Consider the following 16,197-nt stretch of genomic DNA (forward strand, 5'->3'; position numbering starts at 1 on the left):
TCAAAATAAAAGCCTCTTCTCTCTCACCGTGCTTGTTGATGAGCAGGGCCAGGTACTGTCTGTAGTGGGAGCTGAGGTAGAACAGCAGAGTGGGGCTGTGTCTGGTGCTGAAGCTGAGGGAAAGCTTCTCTCCTCTCAGGGGTGAGGAGATGGAGGAGGGAGCCACGCTCATGTTCCTGCTCCACCCAGACTCAGGCTCTGGGAAGGTGTAGAGGACTGAGGTACTGGACTGGAAGCTGGCAGACACCTCTGGATGGAGAAGGGGGAGACATACAGACATGTTATGGTACAAACTGTCAGGCATCAGGCATGGAAGATAAGTGGAAGATAGATTTGAAATTATTTAGCAAGATGGTGTTCTTTGACAACAATGGAACCACATGTCCAGGGCAACTCTGATGGCGAGATCCTTTATACCAATTAAAGACTAAATACTGCTTAGCTTTAAGAAGCTAGAATATGGTACAAGGTCACTGTGACCTCACAATAAAAGGTCACAGTAACATTTGACCTTCAAAATCTATTCCTTTCACCTTTGAGTCACATTTTGAGACACACAATATTAATTTCCATAACAATCCCTAAAAGCGTTCTTGAGATTGAAGGTGTAGAGGACTGAGGTACTGGACTGGAAACTGGCAGACACCTCTGGAGGGAGGAGGGAGGAGGGGGGGGGAGACTTATTTATTGTTGATGTATGTGAAATTTTAATATCCTGATTTCCTTATTATGACAGTCACTCTAACAATGAGACAAATACATTATGTTCAACATGATGTAATATTCCCAGTTTGTGTAGAGGACTGAGGTACTGGATTTGAAGCTGGCAAACACCTCTGGAGGGAGAGAGGGAAAAAAAAGATAATTTTTTGTTGATGCCACAGTGAACTTTGACCTTCATTTCATCTTTGAGTCTGTCGACGTGTGGAAACTTTGAAGAAAATCCCTAAAAGCCCTCTTGAGATATTGTGCTCACAAGAATGGCCCGGATGTCCCTAAAGGTGGGCAGACAGACAGACAGACAGACGGACAACCTAAAAACATACATTAATGTCTCTGGCCTTGACTTTCACTGCTCTTGTGTTTAACAGGGGTAGGACTAGATAAGTTTTTTTTTACTTCCTCCTACCCCCTTTCGAGCATGTAGAAAGTGTGTCTGTTGTTTATTAATTTTGTTTTGCTTTTATGTTTTTTATTTATTCATCTATTACTAATTAAACTTATTTTTTTATTGCTTACATGTTCGAAATAAAGACACTCACTCAATCAATCAATCAATCAATCAATCAATCAATCAATCAATCAATCAATCAATCAACAGTGTTAAAAAATGTCAACTTCATTTCCTTAATACTTTGAACACAGCTGTATCCATGCAGAATTTTCCAAAATGTTCAAATGAAACTTTCTGTGCTTCAGTCGCTCATTTAAAGTACATACACAGTATATACAGTATGTGTTGGGAAGAGAGCAAAGACTGTTCTCTTAAAAACTGCTGAACACACACACACACACACAAGTTTAACGTGATGATGACGCTGTATTAGTGCTGCGAATTTAACTTCAAACGCATAACTTAACTAGACTCCAACCCATCAAACACATCAAACAGACACTCGCTGTATAGATCCTTTGATGTCACATGGTTGCTAGATAGTTCTCGATGAATGAAGTACAGTAGAAGATTCACTAACATGATATAGATTTTTAACCCAGAAAACCAACCACACGTCTCTCAAAAATAGCCTCTTTTATTACATCATTTTCATCTTTATTATCATTTAAAAGTATTAAAATGTTGAGGCTAGAATATGTCTATATACTGTCAAATATTTCATGTTAGAGAAGTACAGAAATGATTGTCTATACAGTACGCACTGAATCACCGGTAATATGACGTCGTTATGGAGACAAGACAGGCATTCAGGGTTCAGCGGCAGAGTGAACGAGTTTGCTCAGTCAATTCTTAAAGCATCAGATCTTTATATTTTTCATCTTAAAGGAGCCACACGCCGACATGTAACATCAAAGCAGCTTTAACCTTGGATGTTGATATATGAGTCAATGTGACATACACAGTAAAGTTAAAGCCAAGAGACGGGGATGGAGGTACAGTAGTAAGTGCAATGGAGCAGCCTTTTGTAACAATGATTAGACAGGGTTCAAAGAGATAGCTCAAGGTAGGTGACACATTGAAGACCTACTTCACTGGTGGAAATATGAAGGTGTATTGAACACTGAGACCCTATGTAGTATAAATAAGCAATCATTTGAGAAATCGGTTCATCCTAGCCTGAGAAAAGACAGAAAGAGTGTTTTATGGTCTCACTGTCTAACCCTACATGTTCCCATGTGTGATGTCACACATGGGAAAATGTAGGATTAGGATTAACAGGACAGCTGGGCCAAGGGAAGACTGAGGGAAGACAAACCTCATTCATTTTATTATAATAGCGATTTTATAATGATCGAACGCCGGTTCCGTATGGGTGAAGTATTCCTTTAATGTTAAACTTTGTTACCGCCTGGGGAATAGCGTTATATGGCAACAACAATTTCCTGTTTATCAGCATTGAGTCACCAAAGGCAGTGAAAAAAAGAGACTGCCAGCAAGTCAAATGGATGTAAGCAACGCAGAAATAAAAATATCAGGGGAAAAAAACAGCCTCACAAATGTTTTATGGAGGGGAAAAATGCATTCAATGCTTTTGTTAGACCTTGAAGTTACACACAATGCATTTTTGTGCAACACAGAATGTAACATAACTTTTGTTTGTTGGCAAGTTTGCAACTCCAGAGTGCCCCATTAACTATAGATCCGTCTTTTCCTTTTATGGTCTCTTTCCTCTTGGGCTGCTGTGAGGAATAGTTTCTCTGCCACACAAAGCCCTGTAGCCATTATAATTTTTTAATACAAAAAAAAAACTCTTGGATAGTATAAAAGTGTGAATGCCAACACCTCATTTCTCCATAGTCACATAATAAAAGGTATTCTGGATGAATGAAGAGGTGGGTAAAAAGGCTATTAAGGTAGTCAACAAAGAAAAAGTACCTGACACATTAAAATATTTTGATTATAATTATTGTGTGGAGTCAAACTGATGTGTTTCTATGTGTGTACCTGTGTGGCAGAAGACTCCAGTATAGGCAGACAGCCCACAGTCACAGTTAAAGGTGTTGTCTATGTGAAGAAAGAGGGCCCACTAAAGCAACATGCCCATTTACAGAGCCTAGGCTGCGTAATAATTAACACTGGATGTCTTTTACCTGTGTGGCAGAAGACCCCAGTGTAAGCCGTGGGCCCACAGTCACAGTGGAAGGCGCTGTCTCTCTCCACACAGCGGCCCTGGTGCTGACACAGCGCTCCGTAGCTGCTGCAGTGTCCCGGGCAGCCGGGCCGGACCCCCGGCGTGATGCTGGCTCTCTGCTCCAGGTCCAGGGTCACTCCGTTCAGCTGCAGGGAGCGCAGGCAGCCCCGGAAGCCCTGCAGCCGAGAAGCTGTGCCTCCTGGGAATACAGAGCATGACGTATTGTAATTTTTTATATTGGACCCAAAACCACACAACAATTGTCATATTCGTGCCATATTTATTTGTCATGTAATAAAGATGAATATGGTTATGTGTGTGTGTGTGTGTGTGTGTGTGTGTGTGTGTGTGTGTGTGTGTGTGTGTGTGTGTGTGTGTATGTATGTATGTATGTATGTATGTATGTATGTGTGTGTGTGTGTGTGTGTGTGTGTGTGTCTGTTGCCTTATTACAGACAAACTGGGGTCAGTGCTTTTCGCTTAAGCTCTGGAACGAAATTGAAAAAAAAATTATACATAAAAGAAAATATACATTCATATTATTTCTATATTCATAGGCTATCAATCCTTAATAAACAAAAACTGTCCCTAAGGAAGCTAATAGATTTTTTTTCAAAGGACCAAATCACCAAAGGCTCCTATCACAAGCAATCAGAATCAAAGCATATATGTATCAAAGCAAGTGCTCGCAGAATAATGTCGGAACAAATTATTCCTGTGTCTGTTGGCTTTGTTTCGAGGCCTTCACTCATTTCTTTGTGTGTTGACAGTTCTATAAGTTTTCTTTCTCTCTATTCTCTGCAACCCCTGTCATCTGCGTCACATCCAGACGTCTCTGGTTGTGTGTGTGTGTGTGAGTGTGTGTGTGTGTGTGTGTGTGTGTGTGTCTCCTCTGCTCCCACACAAACTGTCAACGCTCTTCTCATGAAATGACACAACGATAAAACGGCGATGATGCAACAATGTGTGGGTGGGAAAAAAACTTCACCGGGGGACATAACTTTTATCAGCTGTCTTTGGGTCTGTCTGTCTGTCTGTCTGTCTGTCTGTCTTATCATTCTAACAAGGTGGTTTGCTGTCTTGCTGAATTACTGTCTGTAATCTCTGGTCATATGTATTTTTTTTGGGGGGGGGGAGAAAGGCACATTTACTTTCCTTTGAAAATCATTTATTTCCCCTATAGAGCCTCACTTGCAATGTGTCCAATATTCATTTTATAACAGCTAAACACCTGAGTACTTTTGCAATAACTGGGGCTTTCCATCTGTTTTGCATTGACCATAGATTGTAATTTATTTGGGGAAATGTTGGCTGCTCCTCCAACCCTCGACTACTGGTTACACACTGGGTAACTGAAGCTATTGGAAAGTCTCCTACGGTGGCTGGCAGTGGTCAATCAAAACACACCAATGGCAGATTGCTGCTTTGGCAAACTGTTGAGTAGCGCTGAAATGTTTCCACCTGATAAAAGGCTAAATTGGGTTGTTAATGCTTGCAAGGTGATTTGGAAAGCTTTTATACAGGATTCGTCATGTTTTCAAGTGAAATTGGTGCTTTCAGTAATGTGAAAAACCATTGATTTGAGGAGTTTTTCATATAACTGTGTTCCAGGAGTATCCAGTGTTAATACACAGCCTAGGTTCTGTAAACTTGCATGTTGCTAGCTACGTTGTGCCCCCTTTGTTAACATAGCCTTTGTTACATACCAGTTCAACAGAGTCTAGGCTATGCATTAACACCAGATTTATTTTTCAGCGCACACACAGTACAGACACACAATATCGTAAGGAGATATTGACTGATTATGACAAAAAGTGATTTCGACAACAAGCATTCTCCAGAATCTCTGACTCCACCTTTAACATCATTTATAAAAGATATAACGTGTAATTTGTGAAGTAAAAGTTCAACGGCAAAGATCAGAGAATCCAAAAATTCGGATAAACTCCACGTCTGATCTGAATGAGCTAAAATCAGTGAGACATTCAAGATCAGTGGGAATTTCAATCGTCATATAGTTCCTACAACCTCTCTACATCAGAACATAGTGTAAGAGCATACTGTGCACTATACAGTATGGGAGTGCATGTATAACGATTAAGGCCGTATAGATCAAAGCGGTCATCAAAGGCCAAAGTCCATGGTTTCAAAACACAAAGAACCCTGACCTGCAGGCTCAGAAAGCAACTTGAGCCAATTAACTTTAAAATGGGGGAGATAGCAGTAAAGTAAAAAAAAAAATGGTGCACAGAAATTCAAACGCATATCAAACGGTTCAGCCTACGGGAGGAGAGGAGAAGCGGCCTTGACATAAAAGCAGGATATTATGCAATAACTACTCATTAATATGTGTTAATCATATCTTAAACTATAGCTTTTATTAACACTAGAGGCAGGGCTGAAGGATGGCAGATGTCATGTCAAAGCATAAAATTGGACAAGACCAAAAGACATTTTGGATGTATTGGCATAAAAAGACAGTAATGGTTGACATGGATGGATATTGCTACTGACTTGGGTGATGTTCTGACTTTTCTTTTAGGGCTTCAATGGGGTTCATTTTTATGGTTATGAGCAAAGTATTTTCCTTGAAATTTGCCCTGCGTTCCAATACCCATACTTCTCTACTATTTAGTATGCCAGAAAAATATATAGGATGTCCCAATATTGTACATGTGCATGTCAACTGTAGTATGCTGAACATACATCAATGCCCCACTAACTCCATCTGCATTTTGGAGTATTCGTCTTTATTCTTGATATTTCTTGACATAATGAAAAAAATCTTCCTTATCTGATTTTTTTCTCTCTCTCCCATGGCCCTCAAACTCCTCTGTACTTTAGTATTTGGTGTAGTAAAAAGAAAGAGTATGTGATTTGGAACGCAGGGTTGATATGCTGCATGCCGGTTCTTCATGCCCCCACGTCGTCCATTAATGCCTGATAATGGACACCTCCTGGGTATTATCCCTTACATTATAAGAATTTTTTCTTTTAAACGAAACAATTAATGTGTAATATGGCACCATTCACAGGTTGCGGAAAACTAATATCTCAACACGCCAGCCAACACTGATACCAATGCAGCTCCAATAAACGACTCTTTATCTATCCAAACCAGGCCGCGCAACAGGTAATGTGAAATACAGCTGAATGCAATGAATGCAAACTATCTTTTAAATTGAAACTGCTGCGTGTGGATATTTTTCCACATGACAATAAATGGACCGGAAAAAAGAAAAATCCTGTGGCTTATGATTCTATGCAGAGCAATTTAAACGGGTTATTCAAGGGAAACAATGTATCTCACAGCTTTATAAATGTGTACTAGGAATAATCAAGGCTCATAAATACACTGCTAATGGAATTATGGCTTATACATTCATAACAAAAATAGGTCTCATAAGTGCACTTTGCAGACTTATCCATTAAGAATGCATACACGGATTACAAACCCAAACAAAAGTTAAACATTTTACCTCATGAATTTTTTAAGTATGATGACAGCTCATGGATAGAATGAACATAATCTCATAGTTTGTTCAGCAATGTTGTGGCTTATGTTTCCTTACAAGCTATTGCTTGAATCCTGCTATCGGTGTATGAATGTGTGTGTGAATGGTAACTTGTAAATGGGAACAGGTCTCCCTTGTAAAAGAGTATCCGGTCACAATGGGCTTTACCTGTATAAATAAAGGTTAAAAAAAACAAAAAAAAACATTTCAAACATACAGGCAATTCTCTAAATAGCTTCAAGGGTATACTTTATTAACAGAAAAAACGTCACTTCTTACTGTTCTTAGACTCATGGACTCATGTAATTCTAACCTGCACAAATCAAATCAAAACCATCAAGTACATTTGCTTATCATATTAGTATCATTCATATAATAAATAAATACATATAGGTATGTATATCATTTTTTTAATATTTTCTATTTTAATAAAAAAATCCACTCCCAAACTATTCTGGTATTAAATAGCGATAGCACATTCCCATTTAATTTTTTTTTTAATTTGACTTCCAATGTGCTGTATTGATAATTCAGAGGTAAAACTATACTGATGGTGGGAACTGTCGACCATAAGGCAATCAATATTCACCTGGATTTCTGTGCCGCTGCCTTCGTCCAATCTCATTAATGTCTGTTGTTTGTTTATATACCCTCCACTGTGTGTGTGTGAATGTGTGTGTGTGTGTGTGTGTGTGTGTGTGTGTGTGTGTGTGTGCGTGTGTGCGTGTGTGCGTGCGCGCGCGTGTGTGTGTTTGCTGATAAGAAGTGACATACATAATATTTGCGAAATGTAAAAAGGCCGCTAAAATAAAATATGGATTTTCATTTTTTCTCCCTTGCAGGTCTACATACAGAGTAAATCGAAAGTTGTAGAATTGAACTGATGAGGTGGAGATAAACTCGGTTGCACTATTGATGAAGTTTACAATAGATTTTTCAGTGAGCTGTTTGGTTAATTACATGTCTGCCTGATAAATCCCTTACAGGTTCAGATTATTTAAGGACCTTCAAAAACTCTCACACTAAAGTAAACATAGCAGTATTCTCTGGTGCATGTCTTTATTTATTAAACGTGATTATTGGTCAGTGTCCAGAAAACATCGACCCAGCAGTTTCATATCCAATAGTGCTGATCAGCTGATGGCATTTGGCCAATAGCAGTTTAGCACAGTATAGAATTTTCCTTATTCCTTTTAGACTATTGTTAGCCTCATAGCATAATTGCCTAAATCATATTTACTCTACTCTACTTTTAATCTATATCTACTCTATTCTACATCTACTCTACATCTACTTTTCGTTAGCCTAATAGCATAATTGCATGAGTCATATTTTAAGGGTTATAGAGTAGGGTAAAGTATATGTAGAGTAGAGTAGATGTAGAATAGAGTAGATGTAGAGTAAAAGTAGAGTTAAGTAAATATGATTTAGGCAATTATGCTATGAGGCTAACGCTATGTAAGACATAGTAGAAGGAGGCCAGTATTTTCACTGTGTCTTTACATTGGGTTTATATTGTAAAGTTGTGGGATAAAGAAGAGTTAGGAACCTTATCTTATACACATGCAGAGTCAGCGGCTTTCATATCCAATACAGCTGAGTAGACAACAAGAGTCAGCCAATAGAAGATTAGCATATGTTTTTTTAAATTCCTATTCTTATGGGGATACAGAGAACTTTGTTGGAACCCATGCTGTAGTGCTGCCTAATGATAAAATGTATTAATATTTTCTTTAAAATACTGTTTCTACTAGGCTTGGCTGCTTGGGGAAGAGTTGCAACACTGAATGTTTTACATGGAATTTCATGTATTTATCACCACTTGAAATAAGTCAATAACGGTTTAACGTGTGTAAAATTGTGATTTGTGTGTGGTTTCAGTTTATCTCTTGTGTGAATACTATACAAATATATGACGATTAACCCAGTAGCATCTTTACAGCTAGAATTATCAGTCATAAATCCAAACCCAGGTCATGTCAAAACTTTTTAAAAATACAAATGATCTATTTACTTTCAAGAGTTTTATTTTAATGATAAATCTTTGTGCAGAAGGTTTCTGTGTTTTCAGTCAGAACAGTACAGTTTATGAAGCTGTCTTATTGCTGATAAGTATTGCTTACATTTTTTAAATTAAAGGTAGCCACTAAAATTTTTGGCCACTAGTTGCGCTATGGAGCAATATTTTTGAGAGTGGGGGCATCTTGTGTAGTACAGTCATCCACAGTTGGTGGCAGTAACGTGCTGCAAAATGAAGCATAGCCACAAAACGCAAATGCATTCAACACATGCATTATTCCTCAGGGTGTATTACGATGTGTTGAATGTAAACATACGCTTGTTTACGGAAAGCAAAAATTTACCAAGGTACCACTTAATTGTTTTCTGCTTTTCTGTGAAATCTTTCGAGACTTCTCCTGCGATATAAATACACTTGACGTTCACCTTTTTGTGGGGAATATATGGAAATGACCTGTTCTATACATCAGCCTTGAATAACAAGTCAGAGCCCTGTGTTTTGGGTATTTTTCATACTACTTCTCGATAAAAACTTAAGGCGAGACACGGCAGGCAAAAACATCGTTTTTTCAAGCACTGGTCAATTTTGAGATTTGTGTCTATTTAGCTTCCATAACATCTCTTCTTTCATACTAGTATGGATAAAAGGTCCAAAATATACGTTTTAGGTGTTTATTTTACTAAACTTTGACTGCTTGCGTCTGTATTTTGCTCCTAAATTCGTCAAAAGTGAGCATTCTAACGTAACATACAGCACCGCGACCGCTGTATGAATCATAATAACCATGGTACTGTTGGAAAGCTCTGAATCTCAAGAACAACGTTATCTGATCCAAATATGGTCATTTTCTTTGTATCAGTAACCAATCGTGAAAGTGTGAGGAGGGATTCAATGCTAGGAACGCGACCTCATTGGCTAATGCACATTTCTGACGATGTGATTCGCTAAAAGGCATCACGTGATGCTAGCCGCGGTAGCTCGAAAATCACAAAATAAAATGGGAAAAACGTCGAAAATATGCCAAACCAACACAAAAAAAAATACTTAATCAATTGGCTACGGACACTACATGATCGCCATTTGAAGGGGAGAAGTGTTAAAGACATGTAAATCACGCCGATCACGTCGGAGAGACACAGACTGTCAGAGGATCAGAGGGGACATGGTGGGGAGAGAGAGCGTCTGTGCCGACTCCGGAGCAGGTTGACAGACAGTGGCTAATAATAAATGAATCACGTTTAAATTAGCATGTGGATGTAAATGTTACTATGCTATGGTTTATATGTTAAGCAGTGGTAGGCCTATATGGCATTGAAGGGTGTAGGGCCTAATTCAATAAATTACTCTAGCTATCATCAGTGATTATCAGCAGAATTCACGTTGTTATCTTTAACGGCCGTTTTCTCAAAATGAGCTATTTCCAATACTCTGCGAAAGATATCTCAACTTCTAGACCACTGACATCAACCAAACTTTCTATAATCATTCATAGCACTATTTTAAAGGTTTTTACAGAAGGATTTGTTAATATATTGTTAATTGTCTGATTTATGATACATTTTCCTCCTAAAAACATGCCTAAAATGCATTTCTAAGACATGTACATAGTATTTTTTGATTTATTAAATGAAAAAAGGCTGTATCCAAAATCTGTTCTGTAAAAACCTTAGAAACTAATATGTGCTTAAAATAAAATAGAGATTTTAACTCTGGCTTTATCCAACATCTCAAATTTTTTCTCGAAAAATGACCCAAATTTACGCATAATTGGTTAAATATTGCCATATTTGCACATTTAATATAATACTAAAGAAACACATGTAATACAAAAAACAATTGTGTTAGTGTCAGTAATCAACTGGCAAAGTTTCGTGATGATATCTACAAGTTAAAAAAAAATCCCTATTCACCTGGGGTGTCTCGCCTTAAGAAAGAAAGTGAGATTTTTTCTGCAGGGACAAAACGTTCAGTGATCAATCTGCTGACTTGCTGAGAGAAATACACGGATCTACTTGCTCTCCGGAGAGAAAAGATGATAAAAGAAAAACAAGGCGAGTTTGTGTCGAAGTTTGTGCGTTGGAGAGAGAAGGAGAGAGGGAGAGATATATATACAGAGAGAGAGAGAGAAGGAGAGAGGGATATAGACAGAGAGATAGAGAGAGAGAGAGAGAGAAAGAGAGAGAGACAGAGAGACTGTCGTTCCTCTCCCACAAGACTTCAGTCGGGACCTTGAACCCGCCGGCACTGAGAATAATGAGGCCAAATTTCACACTGAAACACACACACACACACACACACACACACACACACACACACACACACACACACACACACACACACACACACACACACACACACACACACACACACACACACACACACAGACATATTTTGTACTTTTGTAAGAGGCTGTCTCACACTAATCAACAGTCCCTTAAGGCGAGAAACAGCAGGCAAAAAGCACTGGTCAATCTTGAGATTTTTTGCACTTTTGCTTCTATAACGTGTCTTTTTACAGACTGGTAAAGAGTGGTGCTAAATGTACAATAAGATGGCTTTGGTTTTTAATTAGAATCAAAGTTATACATTATTAGTTAGATGTTGCCAAAGTTGCATCATTTTTCAAATATTTCTAAAAAAATCATCTTGAAGTTAAAAATGTAACCCTATTCACCTGCCGTGTCTCGCCTTGAAGAAATGTCTAAAAAGGCCATACGATTTTCTCTTCATACATCCTTCCCCCCCTCACCTATGAAGAGCTGGCTGTTGAATTATAGCTCCTGGGTGAATAAACCCATGACAAAGGCATTCAGAAAAACTATATAAAAATAGCATTCTTTGCACTGATGGTCCCGTTTGCTGTTGCTGTTGGCTGATGTAATTTATGATTATCAGAGGAAAAATTAGACTGTTTCAGAAATATTTAAAAAGTTTCTCATAGCACCTTTAAATGTGCTATATAAATCAACCTTGACTTGACTTGACTTGACTTGATGCTCACCTATGAAGAGCTGGCTGTTGAGCTGCAGGTGGAAGTGTCCGTCGGCTGGCGCTGGCTGTGTGGAGACAGGCAGTGAGTCCAGTGTGAGCGAGGCTTCCTTCAGGCTGCGCTCGGCTCTGACGCGGTGCCAGCGCTCATCGTTCAGAGGGACCGGAGACTCAACCTGGAGCTCCACAGGCCCGTTACCAACGTCCAGGGAGAAACGCACCGACGTGGAGGCTGAAGGAAGGGGAGGGGGATGGGGGGGGGGGGAGACGTGAAAGAGGTTTTAAATGAGTTTTGCAAGGAGATAGGCCAAAAGATATATGGTGCCATCTTGGAAACAATGTCCTTCCATTGTTTAAGTGATACTTGTTGTGAGGTGGTGGCTGGGAGAAACACACCGCAGTGGAGGCTGGGGGGAGAGGGGGAGGGGGAGGGGGGGGGGGGGTTAGTGACAAAGAAGAAAGGGGAATTACAAGGGGGCCTAGGCCTACTTTGTAATTCATATTTAGAAGAGTTTCCATTGATTAAACTAAGCAACCTATTTCATCTTTACATTAGTTTGCCCAAAAAATGCTATACAATTAATATGTTGCCTGATGAAATAGATGTATTTCAATTTTGATAAAAATATACTGTATATCTAAACTTAAGATTCAAAGTGTTTTATCAGCTGTTACAATAGGTTTTGTTTTCAGCTTGCAAAACCAAATTTAATCAAAATGATGAATAGAAAACCAACTTAATTCCTTTCATACAAAAAACCTTTTTTAGGAAGCCAAATCTAAAAAGTTAACACTTTGGTTTCAAATCTTTAAAACTTCAGAAAAACAAAACGTAATGACTCTATATGGCAGCATGGTGCAGATCTGATGATTTTGTTTGGACATAAAGCTCATACACTTCTGCTGTTAAGGAGACAATAAAGTTTTATTTTTTCACTCACACCTGTCTCCTGACAAAACGCACACACCAGACTTCACACCAGCATTTCATTTGGGCAAACAGAACACGACCGCAGCAAGAAAATGAATGAGAGTGGGACAACGCTGTGATTTAGGCTGAGCAAAAAAGGTGTATTTTCTTTTTTTTTTTCTTTTTTTTATTTACATGCTATGAATCTTCATTTTATCGCTGCATATTTTCCTTCAGCTCCTAAAGTCTAAGACCTGCATGGCCACCGATGGGAATACAAACAGCATCTGCTTTTTTAACAAGCAGGTATGTTTGGACATCAGGAGTAAGGAGGCCTAACTAGCAGACAGGGGAAATGCACGGCTCCCTGGGAAGTGGTTTAATTACTCGTTTCACTGCAAAACAACAAACGCTGAAGCCAACAGAGCTTCTAACCACGCAGACTGGCTACAACAACAAACACAGGCTGAGAGAGAGTCTGGCAAGAAGTTATTTTGTGATTTCCAGATAGAACTAGACTATGCTGTACTGCCTCCTGGGCTGTTAAACCGTTCTGTATTTCAGAATGTTTAGCCTCGAAATGTGGAAAAATGTCAAATTGGTAACACCCCAGATCGAGGCAGGGGCAGATTATTTGGGCCTCAGCCAGTAACCTAGCACATTTACTCAATGTTTTTTTATGCTCCCTATCATATTTTTCTGTATGACCCTTTCTTGCTTTCTTTTAAAAGGTTAGAAATAAATTTCAATCAAATCAAATCAAAGCCATTATTTTTTGCTTTTCCAAATCGGAAAAGAATAATGTTTATAATAGTAATTTTCTGTTTTCTTCATTCTGTACAGTTCTTAGATTGGACTAGTTTTTGGGGTGCTGTTGGACTGTTACCAAGTCACTATTTTTGCTTATATTTTTACTTTATTTTGGAGCATCTACATGGGGAGATATAGGGGAGAATGATCTGCAAAATACCTCACAGCTATTCGGCTCCAGCCGGCGACATTTGTTGCAATAACGTGGCATGTCTTGTCACCACTCGACTACCAAGGTGCTCCTACAATGGATTATTCTTAACTTGCATTTTCACTTCATTTTATTGTATTGCTACAATGACCTTCCCCCTTAGCAAAGCTTCCCTCTGAGCTCCAGCATTGTGATTCTTCACTACAGCTCCTCTGCTCTGTTTCAGCACCACGGACAGCTCCTCAAGAGCTGAATTGTCTAAATTACCCCTCCATCAGCTCAGTTCTCTCTCTCTCTCTCTCTCTCTCTCTCTCTCTCTCTCTCTCACACTATCTCCTTCTCACTCTCTCCTTCTCTCTCTCTCCCCCTTTCCCCCTCTCCCCCTCTCCCCCTCTCTCTCTCCTCCTCTCTCTCTCAGTCACTCACTCCCCCTCTCTCTCACGCTCTCAGTCTCCTCTCCCTCCCTCCCTCCCCCTCTCTCTCTCTTACTCTATCCTTCTCTCTCTCTCTCTTTCTCTCTATCTCCCTCTCTTCCCTCTCTGCCCCCCCTCTCTCTCTCCTTCTTTTCACAAACAGCACCATACTTAGCAGAATGCACGCCAGGCAAACCGCCATCCTTCATGTTGTGCTATGGGTGAGGTGAGGATGTACTGTATAACTACTTTGGGAGCACACAACAACATGATACAATATCCCAGCATCCCACATTAAACTTTGTTCAGAAGCTGTTCTCGGGCCTCGGTCTCGGTGGTACACAGCGATCTGAGGCAGCCGTCAACAGAGCAGCAGTATTCTGAAGCTAGAACGACCACATTGACTATCTGATTTCCCATAGGAGAGAACGTGTTGATGCCACACTGTCCCTGTATTAGACTCTGAGTTTGTGTACCTTTGAATAACATTTCTCAAAAACAACTTCCTCTAAAATGCAGCGACACGCAAAAAAGAACAATGAAACGGCAAACTAAACTAAACAAAACTGAGAAGGTAAAGTGAATTGAGAAAGATTCGAAAGGCAACAATGGCTTGGATGGCTCTAGTAACTTATTCAAGGCATACATTGCAAGCCATTCTAAACAAGCACACCGCTGCTGCACGTAAATATATATTTCATATGCTCTGCAACAATGTTTGGCTTCGAGTTGAGTTTATTGAATTCACGCACACAGTTGGAAAAAAGTGGCAATTCGAGAATATAGAAATGTTCCTCGTAGCTTCTTTAAACCACTGAATAAAAATTTGCATCAGTTTAGAAAAATAGAAAGTCTAGCCCTAGAGAAAACAAATCTACATATCAATTGTACACATGTGCACCTAAATATTAATGATCATATACTCATTAAACTGCCATCCACTTAAACAATACATATGGCCCATATGTAAGTGCCTTAAATTCCATTAAAAAAGATGTACTCGGAGAATGCATGATACACAGCACATGCACATCCAACCGCAGACTTCAGCCAGCTATTCTATTCAGCCCTGTGTCATAACCATATAAGCATAAAGGCCCCTTGTTGGGTCATACAGCTATATTTAAAAACGACACAATATATGTTAGGCCATAAACATACGTCTCACACCGGCAATATTAACATGGCACCCTGTTACCGACTGTAGGTTATTACGGCCATAATCTGAATGACACACTATTGCAGCCATAAATGTTTGCACTAAACAACATATAGGAATGAATAGAGAGTTATGGCGAAATTGTCCCTAAGAGTTCATATAAAAACTAAACAAATCCTGCAGTGATCATGAGTTCCTTTTTCATGGGTTTGGCCTTAGTTAGGTTTTATTTATTGTGATGTAAATACAGGGATGTCCCATGTGGGCTATGGCATATGTTATTGTTATAGACAGCGGCGCCTGACTGTGAAATGCATTCAACTGGAGACTGTTTTGGCTGGAAAAATCCTTGTAATAAACAATATGGAACCTAAGCCAAAACTAAATGTTATTCTTCTAACTGTATTTCTATTTCTAGACCAAACGGAATTGAAATAACAGTTTACTAGTTTTGCTGACAACCTATAAATGACACACACACACACACGCGCGCGCACACACACACACACACACACACACACACACACAGCTATACTCACAGCTCAGTTCAATGCGGATGAAGTCTTTGATGCCCAGGTTTTCCAGGAAGACTCCGGACGTTGCCGTGGTTTTGAAGAGGAATGAGACGTCTGCGCTCAGCTCTGCGTGGAACGTGGGGAAGTGGAGGTACGACGTCTCCTGCTCGAAAGACGCAGCGTTCCACAAGCTCTCTGAGAAACAACAGGGAAAAAACTCACGTCAAGATATATTTTTTTTTAAATGTTAAACTTTATTTATACAGGTAAATCCCATTGAGACCGGAGACTCTTTTTCATTATATTTTATTTAGCTGACGCTTTCTTTCAAAGCGACTTCCATTTACACGTTCCCATTTACACACACATAGCACGCGAACTATCGACATTCACACGAGGCGAGGTGGG

General features: G+C 39.4%; 1 protein-coding gene across 1 annotated transcript in view; it reads right to left on the bottom strand.

Annotated features, from left to right (window-relative positions):
* Positions 1 to 16,197, bottom strand: part of LOC307255310 (contactin-associated protein-like 4) — a gene marked incomplete at both ends in the record, with an annotated part of 110,707 nt that overhangs the window by 21,438 nt on the left and 73,072 nt on the right. Inside the window, 4 exons of the mRNA XM_080033988.1 lie at positions 28 to 249; positions 3,268 to 3,507; positions 11,845 to 12,063; positions 15,814 to 15,984. Of these exons, the coding sequence (XP_079890114.1) occupies positions 28 to 249; positions 3,268 to 3,507; positions 11,845 to 12,063; positions 15,814 to 15,984 (852 nt within the window). The remainder of the gene's footprint in view (positions 1 to 27; positions 250 to 3,267; positions 3,508 to 11,844; positions 12,064 to 15,813; positions 15,985 to 16,197) is intronic.

The sequence above is a fragment of the Ammodytes marinus genome (assembly GCF_949987685.1).
Source record: "Ammodytes marinus genome assembly, chromosome: 9".
Lineage (NCBI taxonomy): Eukaryota > Metazoa > Chordata > Actinopteri > Uranoscopiformes > Ammodytidae > Ammodytes > Ammodytes marinus.